The sequence below is a fragment of the Helianthus annuus genome, chromosome 13 (genome assembly GCF_002127325.2).
Source record: "Helianthus annuus cultivar XRQ/B chromosome 13, HanXRQr2.0-SUNRISE, whole genome shotgun sequence".
Classification (NCBI taxonomy): Eukaryota; Viridiplantae; Streptophyta; class Magnoliopsida; order Asterales; family Asteraceae; genus Helianthus; species Helianthus annuus.
This window is the reverse complement of record NC_035445.2, coordinates 140,554,301-140,574,187: the sequence shown is the minus strand read 5'-3', so window position 1 is coordinate 140,574,187 and position 19,887 is coordinate 140,554,301. Positions and strand designations below refer to the sequence as shown.

The following is a 19,887-nucleotide window of genomic DNA, read 5'->3' as shown; positions in this document are numbered from 1 at the left end:
CTCACAGTATAGTGTGAGGTCCTGACTTTTCTTGGACTTCATTGGTTGGGCCGGTCGCAAGAATTGTGGGTCTGCGAGGAGGACCTCTCTTGGCGACTGGTTGATCTCGGTCCACTTGCGGTCCCGAGATTCTTTTCTTGGTGCCCGAGTGTCTCGGGCAGGGTTGTAGCATTGTGGGTCAAACGTGTTGGGTTGCGGGAAATACGGTTTAGTAATATCCCGATTTCCTGCATCCCGGTTTCGTTTGTTGTTACGTTTGGACCCTTGGTGGGATGTTTCGGCTTGGGGCTTTGCCTTTTTGACGTGCGGTTCGAGCGACCGCTGTGTCTGGGCATATGTCTTGACTGCGGTCATGACATCCTCCCATTTTTTAGGCAAACCCTCCTTGCCAGAGATGGTCATGATCATCTCTCTGTCTTTGACGGCCCGAATAAAATGGTTTCGCGCCATTTGGTCCGCCACGTCGCCTATCTCTAGGCATTTTTTATTGTAACGGATGACGAATGCCTCGAGCGATTCGTCATCCCTTCGCCAGATGTTCATGACGTCCAACGAGTCGCGTTCGTGGCGTCGCTGCTGGCTGAAATGGGCGAGGAACTTGGCGCGCAAGTCCTCGAAAGAATCCAGTGATCCCACTGGCAAAGAATCAAACCATGCCCTCGCCAGACCGATAAGGGTCTGGGGGAAAAAATTGCACCAGGTGGGTTCGTCCCACCTGCCATTGACGCCTGCGCCTGTGAAGATGTTCATGTGGTCGTCTGGGTCGGTCGAGCCACTGTATTTCCCAATGTTGACTGGGAATTTTGTGGTGGTGATATCGGCGTTGGCGATGTGCGGGACGAATTTTGAATTTTCGGCCGCGGCCCTTGGCCTGTATGGTTCGTGCACAGGGCGCTTTGCCGCCCTGAGGTATGTAGTGCGGGGGTGACTGGGAGGAACATAGTTGCGTCCCCCCGGTCTGTTGTTGGTGTCGTGAGACTCCCCGCGGTAGGTTTGATCGTCAGGGTCGGTATGACCGTACCCTTCCGTGTAAGGTTGCGGGCCCAGTCGGCTCTGGATGCCTGGGCCGCGCCTGGAGGCTGACCGCCTCCTATCTTCGCCATAGGGGCCCAGGCGGGTATGCACTGGCCCTCTGGAGCGGGACTCATATGAGGAAGTATCCTCGTTGAGTGTATTGACTGAACAGTAAGATGATCCACGGTCGTCATGTCGGCTTCTGGAAGCCGGACGTGAGTGTAACCTGCCATCGTATTGGAGTATACGGTTGGCAGGTGTGTGTTGTATTGGAGTAGGCCCAGCTTGTACGTTTGCTTCCGTACAAGCGCGGTTGTAAGCCGCTATCAGCAGGTCAGTCTGCTATTGGTACCAGGAGTGTAAGTCCACGCCTGGTGGGAGCACAGTTGGGGCCTGTGATAAGTCGTGTCCGAACGCAAAGGATGGGATCCTTTGGGTGGACGTGCCAATGTGTCCGGGTTGGGGGGTCGAAGGGTGGACCCCTGTTGGGATCGGGGGATTTGGATTATCCGCATTGGTGTTTTGGTTATCAGTCATGATCTTGAGAGGGAGAGGGATGGATTAAAAAGTGCTAAGAGTAGCGGTGGGCGCCAATGATGAAACAATGGTTAACCGGGCAGGGTTAACACACTGGTCTCGTCAAGAAGGGTTAATCCCTTCCTCTCGGAGATCGCTGGCTGGGTCACCGGTGGATGATCTCCTGCACAAGGAAACAAGCCGTGACTCGTAACAAGGAGGATGGGGTGGGGGGTGCTCCTTGTTACCACTCTCCGGCGTGAGAATCAGTAGTTTGCTTGGGAAGCAAAGTAAGATAGTAGTAGTAGTGAGAGAGTTGTCCAGAGATACCTCAAACTTGGTTTGGGGTCGGTATTTATAGCCGAGGAGTGAAGGAGGTGATTGATGGATGGGCTGACGACGAGCTGCACCGTTGCAGGTGTGTCAGTCTCGCCGGCCGTGGGGGTCACGCCACGTCAGCCCATTGCTTTAATAGCTCTGACAAGGGACTGTCGCCGGCGCCACTTGCCTCGTGGTGTCAGCCACTTGCATGGCGTGTCAGTCCACTTGTTGGATATGCAGGGTGCGGTGCGAGCCGCATCGCTGCATGCGGTAACGCCTGAAGTCACCGCGTCTCCTACTTGTGATCGAGAAATACGCGAGATGCGGTGTTGGCCGCATTATCGCCTGTGGAGACTATTTGCTCGCTTCCCTTGTCGTGACGAAAATGCCCATATGATGCGGTGCCAGCCGCATCGATATGTTCATCTTCTTCTGTACTTAGGTCAAGCTATCCATCTTCGGACCGAATGGGTTCGAAGGATGTGACCGCATGGGTGCGGTCTGACTACTGGTAGGGGTTTGTTTGATGCGGGTAATGGTCATTTTGGGACCATACCCCTTCACCGACTTTCCCGACGATGGAGATGCATCGTCAAGCGATAGTAGCTTAATTTTTTTTTCTAGTTCGAATGTTTTTTTTTTAATTTAATGAAATGTCTTTTATTTAATTTTTAATTTTATTAATCTTTTTTTAATTTATAAACATGCATTATTTTAGAAAAAAAAAAAAACCAACTCCCCTAATAGGGGAGTGCCGCCATCAAAAAGGGGTATTAGGGGAGTGTATTAGGGGAGTTGACGTGGCTTACTCTGGTTGGTTACGTGTAAGATGGGGGACTCACCTATTAGGTGAGCACCCCTTACACCCTTGAGGTGTAAGGGGTGCTCACCTAATAGGTGAGTCCCCTCTCTTACGCCAAACCAATCCTCGTGTGCCACGTCAACTCCCCTCTTAAACTCCCCTAACACCCCAATTTGATGGCGTCACTCCCCTCTTAACTACCCTTGTTTTTTTATTCAAAAAAAAAAAAAACAAAATGGTTTGATTGGTTGGAAAAATGGGCCCCACCATCTATCTCCCTCCCCGCTCGCGGTGAACAACCACCAAATGTGGTCCCCGATTTCCCTCCCCAAATGGTTGGCAACACCCCCCATTTCGGTAAAAGGGGTCCCGATGGGGGTTTCGGTGGGTACCCCGCCCAGCCTGAAAATACCTTTGAAGAAAGCATGATGAAGATGAGAATTGGTGCGAGTCATCATTTGTCGCAGCCTCCAACAGAGAAGCTGAATTGCTTGTGCTTATTTCAGTGACTTATTACCTTACTTTTTAAAAAGTTAAAATGTTTAAATGAGACTATTTTGTGAGGGAAAAGCCAATAAGTCACTCTTCTGTTAATTTTTTCAAAAGCTAAGCCAAACATGGCCTCACCCTTAGAAGAACCAAAATGTACCTGACCCTTTTGATTTGGAAGGGCCGGTTCGCGGGTTGCAGACAGGAGCAATTCTAGGCCACTTTTGTGGGTTCTCAGGAACCCATTCGGTTTAGAAAAAATGGGAAAAAATAGTGAAAACCTCGTATGATTTGGAAAAAAATAGTGACAATTTATCAAAATGAACCCAATGAAAAAAGTTCTTAGATCCGCCACTGGTTGCAGAGTTCTCAGAAAAATGATTCTGAGTCGGCTTCAGTAGGGGGGCTGGCATACCATGTCAACCCGACCTGTTAAGACCTGAACACGATAAGACACGAACCCGAAACAAGTAAACACGAACACGACACGAAATCTTATCATGTCAAATTTTCCAAACACGAACACGAACCTGATAATAAACAGATTACACGAAACGACCTGTTAAGAAACGGAAAATTTACCAACGTATCATACAACCTGTTAAGACATGAATACGACCTGTTACTACATGTTTGATATTTAGCCATTAACAAGTCATATCAGGTATTGTATAATGGTCTTAAATCTTAACAGGTCATATCGTGTGTGACATGACCTGTTAAGACATGAACACGACTTGTTAAGACATGCACACGATAAGACACGAACACAAAATAGGTAAACACGAACACCACACGAAATTAAATAGGTCTTATCGTGTCGACATGTTATAGACATAAAACCTGTTAACTTCGTGTGTGTTTGTGTCAGAATTGTCAGCCCTAGGTTCCGGTTCCTACCCGTGGGTATTAAAATAGAACTACAAGAACCGACTTCCATTAATAATACTTTTTTATTATATTTTGGTAGATTTAAAAGAAAAGTGGTTAAAATGATAATTTTATTAATTCAATGAAGTCTCTTTTATACATTATCATTTGTTTGTAACTAGAATTAATTAAAAAAATTAGGAAAAGAAAGATATAGTACTAATAAAGAAATATTTGAAATTTCGTTCGGTTAAAACTTATATGAACCCTTTAAGTATGGAGTAAACTTTCGTTTTGTTCTCTGTGGTTTAGTTACTTTAACGGTTTTGCCTCAAAACTTTAGAAATAGTCATTTTCCTTCAATAGTTTGCTATGGTTTTTCCATTTTGCTCCCCGCCTCTAACTCCATCCAAATTGTCTGTTTTCCATTTTGCTCACCACAGGGAGCAAAATGGAAAAACCATAACAAACTATTGGAGGGAAATGACTATTTTTAAAGGTTTGGGGCAAAACCGTTAAAGCAGCCAAACCACAGGGAGCAAAACGAAAGTTTACTCCATACTTAAAGGGTTCATATAAGTTTTATACAGCCGATGTAATGCAACCGAACGAAATTTCAAATATTTCTTTGCCTCTAACTCCATCCAAATTATCTGTTTTTCCATTTTGCTCCCCACAGAGAGCAAAATGGAAAAACCATAGCAAATTATTGGAGGAAAATGGCTATTTTTAAAGGTTTGGGGCAAAACCGTTAAAGTAGCCAAACCACAGGAAGCAAAACGGAAGTTTACTCATAAGTATATAATTGTGGTCTGTATGTTCATGTATGTATGTCTCTATCTGTTCATGTATATATGTTTCTATATATAAGCTGATTTGAACCCCTTTTGCATGTATTATATATGAATTTGGTGTACAAAATATGGTTTGAAAATTTTAATATGTTGCAATTTTATTTGGCTATTGTTGCTATTTTTTATCATACATTACAACCCAAAATAATGACTTAGACAACAATGTCAATCATTATACATTAATCGTCTAAACAGTTCCTGTGGGTCAATTCCATACACACATGGCAAGGACCACATCACCTTTTTTATCCGACATGGCGCCTACATCAGCAAGCGTATCCAGAAGCTTCTGGAAGATATCAAGGTGGCACCAAAGATGCTCCTCCAGACAAAAAGAACAACACGTGTCACCAATAATCAGACGCCATATGGACCTGCAACACGATCTAAGGGCAGACCGACAGCTGCAGTACTAATTCTCCTACCTGGACGAAAAATGGCGCGCCACGTCACCCACTATCCTGACCACAACAGAGGAGACCAAGAGGATATTCCTCTTGGTCGGACAGCTGGCGCCCGGTGGTAGCTGGCAAGGCCTCTCCTCCCTCCTTCATCCTTTGGCTATAAATAGGACCCTTCCACATTCAGGTAGAACATTCTGCTCTCCTTACATTTCACCTACAAAACACACTATTTCTCCTCAAAGCAGTACTTATTCTCACGCCGAAGGGTGGTCACAAGGAGAACCCCCCTATTCTCCTCCTTGTGGTGAGTCACCGGTGTTCTGTTTTGCAGGATCTTAGTCATCGGCGAGTAGAGAAGGAGATTGAACCCCACATACGAGACGACCCAGCTGGTTAGCCCTAGTGTTAACCAGTGTTTCATCATTGGCGCTCACCGCATCTTTTGCAAACTATTTTCATCTCTTTTCTCTTCAAAAACACTTTCTGAATGGCTGAAGAAAACCCTTCTCTTCACGTGGACGGAGAAAGCTCTTCCTTTGGGTTGCATACGGACACCGCTCACGTCCAAAGGCACCAAGGGAACGGACCGTCAGAGAAGGAAAAGTGAACAATGAGATACCTGATCTCTTTGGAAGAACTTCCAGAGTTATCAATCAAACCACGAACGGAGCTAACTTCCAAACAACTCCGGGAGTAGTCAATCAGACAACTCCAGAAGCTCAAACGTCAAACCATGGGGCTGGTCCTTCATCACAGAGGTTCATCGATTGTTTCGGTTAAGGTTGACCTGTCGTTTGTTAGCTGTAGAGGTGGTTATGCAACATGGTTCAATAGAAAAGCGAGTGACCCGAATCTTTTGACTGGTGCCATTGTTGGTGGGCCTGACGCTTATGACAATTTTGCTGACCATAGAGACAATTATGAGCAGACCGAGCCTCCTACCTATAACAATGCACCGCTTCTTGGTATTTTGGCTAGACTACATGGTGGTCATGGTGGTTACAACCAACTGCTTCCGGGTATGTTTCAAGTTTGGTGCATTTGATGTTTTTGTTTAGGTTTGTTTCAACTAAACGCGTTTGATATTGTTTGCAGTTGAAGTTCATGTTGCTAAGCCTATTGCCGCTCAACCAAAGCCTAATCCGGTTAAAGAAACTCCATTTGCAGGTAAATTTTGAACCCCCTTTAGATCAAAGTTTTGTTTTTATTTACTATTTTTTTAGGAATTATAATCTTTTTGACAAAATTTATTCAAGATCTTATCAATTAAAAGTCTTGATCTTTTTTTAGTCATTTGAATATTATAAATTAAAAGTCTTGATCTTTTTTTTTATCAATTTGTTGATAAAATGTACAAGTAACGGCTTCTAGATTAAGAAAATATGTAGCACTTTTGAAAATGTGATAAAAATTGTAATCTTAATGAAAAAAAACTTACAAATTCTGATTCAAGATTTTATCTTCACTTTGTTTAGCTCCGGTTGTCATTGAACAAAAGCCGACAACTTCATGGGTAGCAAATGGGAAAACATACTACAGATACTCAGCTATAGTGACCAACAAATCAGGGAAGACGATCAAGAACCTTAACCTATCCGTCTCCAAACTCTACGGTCTTCTATGGGTTCTAACCAAGAGCCCAAGTGGTTCATACGGCTTCCCAACATGGGTTAGCTCATTACCAGCTGACAAAAGCATGGAGTTTGTTTACATCCATGCGGCTTCACCCGCACAAGTTTCACTCTCAAGCTACACATTGGCGTAAAAGGTTACGAATGTGATCATTAGACGAATTAATTTGAGGTATATTTTTCGAGGTTTTAAACATTTACGCAGCCATACAAGAAGCTACCAAGGGAAGTGGTTTTCTAAGTGTGATTTTTAGGTTATTTTATAATTTAAGGTGTGTAAGAATGGAGGAAGAAAGGAGTGAAGAGAGGATTTTAAAGAAGTGCTCATCCTCTTTCTCATCCTCTTTAATTAGCATAGGGTTTGAATGATATAGATTAGAGCTAATGTTTGTTTTCACTTCAAGTTAGTGTTTTGAAGTTATCTTCACTTGTTTTTTGTGTGTTTGGTTGTGAAAATTTGGCAACATCTCAAAACGTTGGGGTTAGAAGGTCACGTTCCAAGTCGAAAGGGACCGGGTCAAGATGAACAGTTTTAACGGATTCAAAACTTTTTAACTGCAAGACAAGACCTCTTAAAGATCACTTCAAAAAATATGGAAGCATTGGTATAATGTTGCAGTGTTAAAAGAAAAAGAAAAATAACCTTTTTCTCTTTTCCTATTCTATTGAGCTCTCCCAGTATGTATTCTTTAATCTTGGGGTTTTCACATAAGGAATCAAAATCCCCAGAAATATTATGAGTTCCTGCATAATGTTCTATCGCTGGTTTATACGGGTTCACAACACCAACAAGACAAGACTCAAAGCTGTTCCCATATATCCACACCTGGAATAGTAAGTAAACGTTTCTTCATATCGCGTGCACAACTCGGGTTGGGCCCAACACCAGTCCGAAAAACTTTTTTGACCCGGTCCCCCAAAGCCCAAAGCCTAAAACCCCAAAAGACCGGCCCTTTTTTCAATAAGTCGGGTCCAAACAGCTACTTATTGCATAATGATCAAATTATAATTAACAAAATAAATAGAGGTACTTTTTTTTTTAATCTTAATGGGTAATAGTTTATAATATCATCTGTCAAATTTAAGTAACATTATAATTTATGCTAGAAACTTTACAATATTAGTTTGAGATAAAAGCCCAATCAGGCCCAAATTTTTTTGTAGAAAAATAGGGATTTCTTAGGACCGGGCTTTCCAGGCCCAGGCTCAGGCCCAATTAGAATGATACCATAAATTTAAAACGCATACCGCATCAATGTCGGGAACAAGTCCATAAACATTCTCTAGATATTCAACAGCCACATATTCTCCTTGAGAGAGCTTGAAAATGTTTTTCTTGCGGTCAATAATTTTCATGCTACCGTCTGGTTGCCACTCACCAATATCGCCTGTAACATAATACGATGTATATATTAATGTGTTATGAGCAAAATAATATAATTTAAACCCTAAACGCTAAACCCTGAATCTAGTAGCTTCAAATATAGAGACACAAACCTGTATGGAACCAATCATCGACTAAAACTTCTTTTGTAAGATCCTCACGCTTGTGGTAACCTGAAAATAGAACGTCCCCTCGTATACATACTTTCCCTTGCGGTTTGCTTGAAAGTGCATCATAATTCATCTCGGGAACAGACACCAAACGGGCATCCAAATTTGGGATCGGTGGGCCCACTGTACCCAACATATCCATTTCGTTTGGCATCGAGACAAATGATCCACCACAGGTTTCTGTCAGGCCTACATTGTAGGTCAAGTGGAGATATTATATTTATCAATATCGGATGAAACGCGTAAATAAAAATAACAAAATACATCATTGGGGGGGGGGGGGGGGGGGTTACCATATCCTTGAAGGACATGTGAGCATGTGACTACTTTCAGGTAAGCTTCTACATGTGGAGCTAGTGGAGCACCACCAGATAGAATAATGTGCACTCGCCCTCCAAGCCCCTGCTTAACCTGCAAAAAAAGAGTCATGACATAATCGTCTATTAAAGGCACAAGAGCGAAAAAGGAAAAAACATATGATTTTAAATGCTAGTGGATTCAACTTTGAATACAGATGCCATTTAGATGAATGTAGCTTTGTAATATAATTCATCTGGCATAAACATATGATTTTAAATGCTAAAACAAAAATATTTTAGACTAAAGGCATAACAAAAAATTATCTTTATCATCATGGTTTTTTCCTTTTATATATATTCAAAAGAAAGGTGATCTATAGGATTGAAAAAAAAGGTCAAAAAACATGGAAACAATTTGATATGTTAGACTGATTTTGAGCAATTGCACATGCATCAGCAGTCAGCAGATAGCAAGGATTCATGTGGGCATGCATGTAACCTTCACAACTCACAATCAAATGTTTGCAATGAAGAAGTTAATCTTCACAACAAGAGTGGAAATAAGTACGTACCTCTAGTCTTCTATGTCGATGTAGGGGATATGAGAGATGAGGGGCCAATAGTGGGAGTCTTTTCCATTACACCTTTGGTTCAATTTATGGCTATCATATATTCTCAAACTCAAAAGGGAAGGTAACAATGTCTCTGGTAGATGCATCATCTTAGGGCATGTCCAAATGACGAGATGTTGAAGGGATGTAAGGTGTTGGAGTCCCGTTGAAACTGATTCCAGTTTATCAAATTCTTGTATGCAAAGTCGAGTAAGAGAAGAAGGGAAAAGGTCAGACAATTGACTAAAATTCCTCACACGGGGTTCATTATATAACCATAGGTCAATGAGGGAAGCTGGAAAATTCTGATAGCCCCATTCTGAGATAGGCTTTTTCAACTCCCCTACTTTAAGGGTAACCAATTTGGGAGGCCAAAGCCCACGAGGAAACGAAGCATCAATCATTGGACACTTTCTGATTGTTAGATCTTTTAACATGGCGAGATTTGATAGCTGGTGGTCAGGAAATGACTCCAGATTTTCACAATCTTCTATCCTCCAACTGATTAGATTTGGTAGCTGCAGGTCACGAAATGCCTTGATGTTTTTGCAACCTGCTATGTTTAGATGTGTGAGATTTGGCAGCTGGAGGTTAGAAAGTGACTCTATGCTTTCACAGCTTGTTATATACAACGAGGTGAGATTTAATAGCTGAAGATCAGAAAATGATTCCATGCTTTGACAGTTGTGTATGGTCAAAGAAGTGAGATGAGTGGAATTACTCAGCTGAGTTATTGATTTCAAATTTTGCCAGCCATTTATGTATATAACTTTAAGCATTGGCATGCTTGTGTTGTTGATTGTTTCCATGTGCACGTGATGAGCCATTATAGTAAGTGACTTGAGATTCTGCCCTCCTCCACCTGTTGCTGTTGCTCTTGGGAAGGACACATGTCTAACTGAACTACACCAACTGATGTTTAACCTCTCAATGCTATTTGGACAACACAAACGCTCCATACTCTCACATGACTGTATATCCAACACCCTAAGAGACGAAAGGGGGTTGCTCTTGCTCCCAATGTTGTCCGCATCCTCCTCTTTCTCTCCTAAACTCACCAAACTTTTACATTTATATACCTTCAATTCCTTTAAATTTACTAGAATTTTACTTGCCTCTGCATCTGATTCCCACATGTATCTTATTTCATGACAACTTTGTATGCTTAGTTCTTCTAGTGCCCCAAAATTTTCTACAACACCTCTCCACACCGCATCCGTAAGTCCTAAAATCGATCTTATTTCCAATTTAGTGGTTGATGAAGCTGCTTGAACGAGACTTCTTAACACACTTTCACAACATCCATCTATTATTAAAACTCTTAATGAAGGTAATGCTTCAAGTGAGACGTCAATCAAATTGGGACATTTTTTTATTTGAAGCTCTCGAAGGCATGGAAACATTACCTCGCTATTGGTTGACCATACCTCCCAACTCGACATAGCTTTAAACCTTAGAATTTCAAGTGAAGGGAAGGTAACATCAGTAGTCCGAGGTAACTCCAAACCTATGACTTTAACCTCATCCAGGTCTTCAATCAACAACTCCTTAAGCGAAGGTAGCTGCCCAAGTGGCGGTAGAGATGTACATTTTCGACAACCGCGTAGCGACACATGAACCAATTGATGAAAAGACGGATCCCCAACCCAATTTGGAAACTCCATTCCCTTATAGCACTCAACTGCAAGCATTTTCAACTTACCAACATGGGGCTTTAACTCATTCAGAACCTCCTTCTCAAGTGTTTCCCTTCCGGAACCATCATCCCATTTCAACTCCAACTTATTAATCCCTTTTAAAGATAAGTTTGCCTCTCGTGCATGCATGGAGCTTTGCACTTTGTTCAACCCCTCGATGGAAATTTCCCCATGGAGATCCTTTAATCCCTTAAGCTCGGTTATTGCAAAGTCACCATTTCCTCCAACGATAATCTTGGTGAGAGTTTGAAGGTTTCTTAACTCACCAATCCCCAAGGGTAGCTTCTCTAAAAACGGAGTGTTTCTGATGTCAAAATGCCTTAACTTTTTTAGGTTTAAGAAGCTTTTAGGCAACGTAGTCAAGCCATCGCAACCAAAAACTATCAATGTTTGTAAATTATAAAGATTACCAACATTCTCTGGTAATTTTGAGATTCTTGTTTCAGACAAATTAAGATACCGTAAGTGTTTCAAACTACAAATGGAATCTGGTACTTCACTTATGTTAAAACGCCTCAAAGAAAGAACCCTTAACAGTGGTAACTGAGGAAGTAAGTCAACCAAAATTTTATTGGATATATAAAACTCCTTCCAGCTTTGTTCTACCCCAACAAATACAGCTAATAGTGTTCTCAAACTTCTTGCTCTTTGAAATGCCTCAAACTTCTGGAAAGCTACATAGTCCTCGCGAATAAATGACATATGTCGATACTTGGCTGAAGCTTGCTCCACTATGTCTATCTGATGGTCAAACCTTAAAAAATATTCTGCAGCAACAAATGTGGCCAAGTCGTTCATGAGATCATGCATCACAAAAAAAGATTCACCATTTGGTGCGGGTTGAAAAAAGGACCTTGATAGCAATTTCTCAAAATATTCATGGCCCAGGCGTTCTAGTGACTTGTTTGCAGTTGACTCGTTTAGAAACCCTTCAGCTATCCATAATAATATCAACTCCTCCTTGTCAAACATAAAGTCCTTTGGGAACAAAGAGCAGTATGCAAACAAGCGCTTCAAATCAGCAGAAAGATCATGGTAGCTGAGCCTAAGGGCCGGAACAATTTCATCAGCATTTTCTAAATTCCATATTTCACTGTTCAGCACGTCATCCCATTCTTCTCCTTCGGTTTTTGTCCTTAGTAACCTTCCAATTGCCTTTAAAGCTAAAGGCAAACCACCACATTTTTTTACAATACCTTCAGCTTGTGGTTTAAGTGTTGCATATGAGTCAAAGTTATCTACACCCAATGCATGTAGAGCGAATACAGACAAAGCATCTTCATGCGACAAACTCTCGAGATGGTTTAGATGATTAAAACCTAGCTTTTTAAGCAGTTGCTGCTGGCGAGTTGTCATGATTACCCTACTTCCATGAGCCCCTGAATAAAGCGGGCGTACTAGGTTTTCCCAATCATCATAGTTTTGATTCCACACATCATCGAGTACTAATAAAAAACTTTTGTCCTTTAGTTGCTCTCTAAGAGCAATCTGAAGCTGATTTATATCTTTAAACTGTTTGTATTCTGTTGCCATTGAGTGAAAGATGGTTTCACTTATTTTAAATATATCAAACTCATCAGATACACAAACCCATGCCATGAGTTGAAAGTGATCCTTCACGCGTGTATCGTTGTACAATATTCTAGCCAGAGTGGTCTTGCCCACCCCACCCAAACCAACTATGGGTACGATAATAAAATTTTCTTTAGATGGCTCATCTTGTAACAACTTCTTGATCAACATCTCTCTCTCAGCCTCTCGTCCAACAACATCAGATTCTAGCAAAGATGTTTCGTTTCTTCTACTTGTGCTTTTCCGCTTTTCATCTTTCACAACTAAACCCAAATCAGACTTTTGTTTTTCTAGATGTTGTAACTGGGTGGTAATACTATATAACTTGGGACTCAACCTATGACTTAGTGAGAACTTTGTGCAGCAAGTTGGGATGAGCTTTCTTACCATGCTGGTGCTTGCTTCTGATTCCTGGGTCAGCTCACGATGCATAGCTTCGGTAGCCACATCATCTAGTACGTCATCGATATCATAAGCCAAATGTTGGAGACTATTCAGCCATAATCTGACAGATTCATAAGTTGTTTCCTTGTGAGAAGCATCATTAAGCAGAGCTTGGATCTGGGACAATGTGATCCCCAATTCCTTGAGCTCCGAGTGAATATTCTGAGAGCGAGCATATTTCTTGAAGGCGTCGTCGGTTAGCTTCTGAAAAATGACATTGAGGAGGGCAGAAGCAGCACTTTCGGCCATTGTTAACTAACAGTGAAGAGATAGGCTGGAAATTGGAATGAGAGTAATTGATCTGTATGCTATGAGTGTATGTAAATAAGATGAGTGGAGATAAGATATGAGTGGACAAAAGAAAGATGATTTTTCACAGACATTTCAACAAATTCTTTTGCATATTGTTCACTTATTTATATTCTTTGATGTCAACTGTCAAGTTGCCGACATTTGTTTTTACTAATTACTATCTTTTAAAACTACATTTCTTATACTTAAATATTTTTTGCAGTAAAAAAATTCCTTTACTATGTGTCAAAATCCTTTACTTAAGTGCCTATATCAAGTTGAAAGTTGTCGGACAATACTGGCTGTTACATAGTTCTAATGTCAACGGATTTGATGGTTTTCAATCAGCATCCTTATTAACGATACTGGTTGTTAAATAGTTCAGAATCAAACAAAATTTGCAGATTTCTTTGACGGCGGTTATGTGTTTCATTGCAAAATTCTACCTTTTTTATTATCGCGGCATGTTTCTTGATCCCATATCTTCACTTTGATCTGCTTTGGTTATACTTTCTGCGACTTATACATGAACCTCGGCAATGCACAGTCCATACAATTGTCAACAGCACGATCAGATTATTTCACGACAGTTTTTAAATATCAGTAATTTCTGTGGACAAAACTCAACAATGCATTTGTCTTTACTATTGTGCATACATTTTTAGTTGAGTCTCACTTTTACACAAGTTCTTCAAAATAATTAGATGGCTGGGACTATCCGGACACCTTCTCCGCCTAATTTCACACTTTTTGTGCCCTAGACGCCTCGTATAGCTCTATACGAGGCGTATATGCACTGAATTCAAGGGGGTCTCAGAGGGTGTCAGGCACGATGTTTAAGGAACCCTATATGAAGGGTACAGCCCTATACGAGGCGTCTATGCTTGGTTTTTTTTTTTTTGCTGAAATGATGGGTGTTTTGGTGGGTTTTGGTATGGTTTTTTGGATAGTTTTGAAGATGTGTTTATTTGTTGAAAATTTTTATGGTTTTAAAAAAAAGTTTTGTTTTTTTTTTGTTTTTTACACTATAAAAAGTTTTTGTTTTTTAAAAATCAACTATTTTAAAAATCAACTATTTTAAAAATTGGCTCTTTAAATATATTATATCGATTAAATATTATATTGTTTTTAACATTTTACTTTTTTAAATATTATTCTTTCGATTAACATTTTATCTCTTTCAAATATTGTTTCCGTATTATATTCAGGGGATATATTGTTTCCGTATTATATTCAAAACATATTTTGTTTCCGTATTATATAAATTTAAGACAACAATCATTAAGTAACCGAATAACTGAAAACAAACATAAATATGACATATATAAGATAACTTTTTACATCCATAACAAAAATATATAAGATAAGTTTGTACATCCATAATAAAAATAAAAACAACAACAGGTCTATGCATCCAAATCCGAATCCGAATCCTGCTGCTGCGGCTGCTGCTGATGTGGTGCTCGAACCGGTGGAAGTGGTATCGGGGGTAATCCATCTCTTTCTCTCTCGTCTATCCTGCTCCGCCCGTACCAGCCAACCTACCAAATCGTTGAGCCTGTCAAGCTCGGCTCGTACATCCGGATGTAGCGCAGCTCCGGGGGCATGACCTGGAATAATGTGTCGTGGAAACTGAGGTGCCCCGGCAGGTGGCGGTGGTTGTGGCACCGCTGCACCGTCTACATCCTCCGGAGGGTCCTCCACGGGCACTGCATCAGCAGGATCTGCAGGAGGATGAACGGGCTCGAAATGCTCTGGTAGGGCCTCCTCTGTCCATACGCCCCCCTCGCGGTTTTTAAACCGCGGGCCAACGGCGAACCTCTTGATTACCTTCATCCCCCACAGCGTCTGAAAACCCATCCGTATCGGCATGACTGCCGGCGTCCGTAGATGTGGGTCCTAGTGTGGTACGAGGCCCAATGAACGGGCAATGACGGTCACGTACGCCCCGCCATACAAAAATCCGCGCTCCTGCCGGTGATGGGCGGAGGCGTAGTACTGGGCTAGACCGTGTGCTAGCGCGCACGGCCTCCTATACAACAAACAATAAAGGAAAAAAAGATCGGTGGTCGTACACCACTCACGGCTATAGCCGCGCGCTGAAATAGAAGTAGCGAGCAAATGGTGCAGATACCTGCAGATAGTGTTAGCGAAATACAAAAACAGAGATTAATAAAACTGTGCATATAATCACAATAATTGCCATAATAAACGTACATACCTGTACAGTGGGTCCCTAACAAACGACACCCTCCCCTTCGACTTCTCGTGCTCCCAATGATCCGCCCCCGCAATCACCTGCTAAAACCCTACAAGAGTGGGTTTTTCAACCACCACTAGCCCCGCTGTGTAAATCTCAGTCTCGATCTCCCCCTGCATGTATAAACCACAATGCACCGCAAACTCTGCTAGCGTCATCGAACGCATAACGCCAGCAAGCCTGAAAGAAACCTCAGGCGGAGGAGGAGCACCTGGGTGCGGAAGCTGCACTGGGACCCCAGGAGGGTGAAATGTGAATGACGAAAGGAACTCGACCAGCAGCTCCCTGTAGCTCGGCGTATGCGCCAAATCAAAAAGACGATGCCACGGCGAATCGACAGGTATAAACCGACGCACTCTCGGCGTCTCAGCAATCCCGTCGATCGCATCCCAGTCGATCGCTGCATGCGATCCAATGTACATCCTCCTAAGCTTCTGGCAATAACGGGCGGCGTCGGTGCCATCGGGAAACTCTAGATATGGATGCCCCTGCAGCGTATCCACAGGCGGTCGCCGTCTCCGTCGTGGACCCTGCTGAACCGGCTCTACGTGAATGTCATCGCCCGGAATCAGATCGTCCTCCATAATCAATCTGCAAATAAATACCGTACACGTATAAAAAATAATAAATAAATAAATAAGTAAATAATTAATTAATTAAATAATAATAACAATAATAACATTAATAATAATAATAATATTTAATAATAATAATGTTTATAATAATAATAATTAATAAATAATAATAATATTAACAATAATTAATAATAATAATAATAATAATAACAATAGATAATAATAATAATATTTATAATAATAATAATTAATAAACAATAATAATAATATTAACAATAATATTTAATAACAATAATAATAATAATAACAATAATAATAACAATAATAATAATAATAATAATATAATAATTAATAAATAATAATAATAACAATAATAATAATAATAATAATATTTATAATATAATAATTAATAAACAATAATAACAATAATAATAATAATAATATAATTAATAAATAATAATAATAATAACAATAATAATAATAATAATAATAATAATAATAATATTTATAATATAATAATTAATAAACAATAATAATAATAATAATAATAATAATAATAACAATAATAATAATAACAATAATAATAATAATAACAATAATAATAATAACAATAATAACAATAATAATAATAATAATAATAATAATAATAATAACATTACAAAAAAAAAAAAAAAAATCAGAGCCTCGTATAGCCCTCGTATAGGGCTATACTCGGCGTCCTATTCTACTGGTTCATCTTCAACATTATAGTCAAACCCCCAAAACCCAACAAAAATCAAATTTCAGGGCAAACCTACGGTCTAAAGGCAAAAACGAGGCAAAAATACTTAACTACGGGATGAAATACGTACCGGTGATGCTTCAAATCTTCAAAAATACGTTCGAAATACGTACGAGGCGTATAGCTTTGTCTTGTCCGTATGTATGTGTGTTTGTTGTTTGGGGGTGTAATCAGTGTCGTCTAGCCCCCCCCCCCCAGACTTATACGAAACATAGACGACTCGTATAGAGCTATACGAGACGTCTATACTTTTTGTTAAATGACTATTTTACCCCTGTATAGCCCCCAGTATAGGCATTTTTCAGGGGCAATGGTAATTAACCAAACCAAAAAGATATTTTTGGAGTGGTTAATTACCATTTTCCCCCTGAATAATGCCTATACTGGGGGCTATACAGGGGCAAAATGGTCATTTAATAAAAAAAATTTTAATAATTAAAAAAGGAAAAGGTGTTAAAGTTGTCGCCTCAGTTGTACTTCTCGTACAGACCTATACGTGTCGTCTAGGCTTCTAAATTACCTTTGAGCCCCTGTTAAAGGGCTATACTGGGGACTTTCAGGGGTAAAATAGTAATTAACATAAAATATTTTCAAAATTCAAATTTAAAGTAAAAGAATTGTTACCGCTCAAATAGACGACCCGTACAGGTCTATACGAAGCGTCCATTTTCAAAAAATTCAAATTTTGAAATTCAGATATTCAAAATTTAAATTTTCAAAAACCCGCTCAAATAGACTACCCGTATAGCTCTATACGAGGCGTCTGGTTTAAGTAAAATTACTTTTTAGCCCCTGAAATAAGCCTAGATTGGGGGCATATCAGGGGCTAAATGGTCTTTTGGTCAACCATATACGACCCGTCTAGCTCTATACGAGTCGTATACTTGTATTTTTTTATTAAAATTTTATTAACCTGTTTTAATGAATTCTAATTATAGAATAATGATAGAAATTATAATAAAAATTATAGAATTTGTAGAAAATTATAGAAAAATACTATTAATTACAAAAAAATACTATTAATTACAAAAAAATACTATTAATTACAAAAAAATACTATTAATTACAAAAATCATTCTTCCGCATAACTATCTATGTAATTAAGACTGGGGTTTGATCTTGGCCGAGGATTCATTATCGATGTATACCATTCTAGACGTGGCAAGTACATATCTTCCCATTGTTCTGTATGGGGTCTTCGGTGGGTCAACCATAGCTCGTGTGCTGGTGGCATAGGATAATCCCCTTCCAGCTTAACATGTATGAAGTGGTTCTCGTTAACATGTGTAAGCGTTATGAATAATGGTTGTTGATTAGCCGGAGGACTTAGTATTGGGAAGTAAGTGGAATCGCACCCATGGTTGTCGTTAACAGGTGCACCCCGATACCGTACGTTTGTGCAATAAGAAGTCCTGCAAAGGGGAAGTCCATCCAGTGATTCTCCCCACAACCGGCCACTGAATCCCAAATTAGGCCTTGACGATGCGTGTAAAAATAACCTTCAGCCCATGCTTCAAATATTGGGAACCAGATCGATTCGTTCTGATCCATTTCTTGGACAAGGTCCCTTCTAATAAGCCCCCATGAACTCTGATCCATCCCTAAGTGATGCGGGCCCAAGTGTGGAGAAACGGGCTATTTTGTATTTGGAGGCCCAAGACCGCGTAACAAAAGGGGCCTCACTAAAATGGCTCTAACTTGGGCTACGGGGGTCCGTTTGGGACGTGCGACCAGGCGATTCGAACGTGAGAACAAGCTCTATCTTGCTGCAAACGGCCTACGGCGGTTTGGGTCATCGTCCGGGCTGAAAAACGCTTATTTCTATTAGTTTTTTCCATTTTTATGTTTTTTCAAGTATTTTGGGCATTTTGTTTTTGGGCTTGTGTTTGGCCCGTTGTCTTTTTTAGGCCCATTTCGAATTTCTGTCTCTATTTATGTGTTGCCCTAGTCATTTGAACAATCAGAATTGAATTTTGAGAAAACAGTTTTTTCACTTCAAATTCCGTGGCCTTTGGGGTTACAATTTGGGGGTTGGGGAAGAACTACACGGGTATTCGTAGAATCAACGTGTTTGATCTTCATTTATCGTACCACGCACTACATCACTAAGCCCACAGCCACAGACCGAAACCCACAATGACCGTCCGGCATCACATCTCGTATGCACGAGACGTACGGATGGAACACTGGCGGAATGGCAGACTTAAACCGTTCGATGATTCCCACGTACTCGTCCCCAATGATTAAAGGAAAACCGAGATCATCTCGTGTCTCTTTCTTCTTAGAACTCTTTGAACGGCTTAGGCTCGCTTTGGGTTTTTGGGACCTTATAACCGACTGTTGTGAGGCCTGAGACGGAACGTACGAGCTGTGGTGAGGTTTATCGTACTTACTTTGTCGTGAACCTTCAAAGCACGTGTTTGCATCACCGAAGGAGCTTCTCCTCAATTCTTCATCTATACGAGAGGCCTCGTCCAACCTTTCTTGTACCTGCTTTGTTGTTTGTCGGCCACGAGTATTTTGTTGGACAACCGGTGGTTTCTTGGTAGATTTCGTTGGAGTCAACACCGCTTTAATCTTTGAAATCAGGCTTTTTTGCTGAGCTGGGGGGTGCGACTGTAATTGTTGTCTAACAACATCTAGCTCTTCGACCACGTCAACGGAGTCGTCTATCAATTTACAACTTTGGAAGTTAAGTTTCCGCCAGAAGACGTCTATGTCTTCGAGTTGAATCGGACGCTCTGCACGGTTAAAAACAATATTGTTTAAGTAAAATGAAAAAAGGAAATATATCACACAAGTGTTGTACGTTTAACAATTATTACCTTCACGCATGTACTTTTCTATACTACAAGCACAGGGCAACCCACAGCTGTGCCACATTTGGCAACCACATGATGAA

General features: G+C 40.6%; 3 protein-coding genes across 4 annotated transcripts in view; 1 reads left to right on the top strand and 2 right to left on the bottom strand.

Annotated features, from left to right (window-relative positions):
- Window positions 1-13,449, bottom strand: part of LOC110899499 (putative disease resistance RPP13-like protein 1) — a 41,095-nt gene extending 27,646 nt beyond the window's left edge. The window contains exons 1-5 of one of the 2 annotated variants that reach the window (XM_022146385.2): window positions 9,327-13,449; window positions 8,749-8,866; window positions 8,399-8,644; window positions 8,150-8,289; window positions 7,523-7,727 (exon numbers count right to left, since the gene is read on the bottom strand). In XM_022146385.2, the coding sequence (XP_022002077.1) occupies window positions 9,329-13,327 (3,999 nt within the window). In that variant the 5' untranslated portion in view covers window positions 13,328-13,449 and the 3' untranslated portion in view covers window positions 7,523-7,727; window positions 8,150-8,289; window positions 8,399-8,644; window positions 8,749-8,866; window positions 9,327-9,328. Of the gene's footprint in view, window positions 1-7,522; window positions 7,728-8,149; window positions 8,290-8,398; window positions 8,645-8,748; window positions 8,867-9,326 lie in introns of those variants that run through there. The other variant, XM_035981591.1, reaches the window with a different exon arrangement.
- LOC118485370 (endoglucanase 6-like) lies at window positions 6,004-7,373 on the top strand. Its single transcript, XM_035981425.1, has 3 exons — window positions 6,004-6,289; window positions 6,366-6,437; window positions 6,746-7,373. Exons 1-3 carry the CDS (start codon window positions 6,004-6,006, stop codon window positions 7,033-7,035), a joined length of 648 nt encoding a protein of 215 aa, XP_035837318.1. The 3' UTR covers window positions 7,036-7,373.
- Window positions 7,370-8,976, bottom strand: LOC110901830 (long chain acyl-CoA synthetase 4). Its single transcript, XM_035982390.1, has 6 exons — window positions 8,968-8,976; window positions 8,749-8,866; window positions 8,399-8,644; window positions 8,150-8,289; window positions 7,545-7,727; window positions 7,370-7,456 (listed from the first exon to the last, which is right to left on the bottom strand). The coding sequence occupies exons 1-6, from the start codon at window positions 8,974-8,976 to the stop codon at window positions 7,370-7,372; spliced, it is 783 nt and encodes a 260-aa protein (XP_035838283.1).
- Window positions 13,450-19,887: the final 6,438 nt, after the last annotated feature.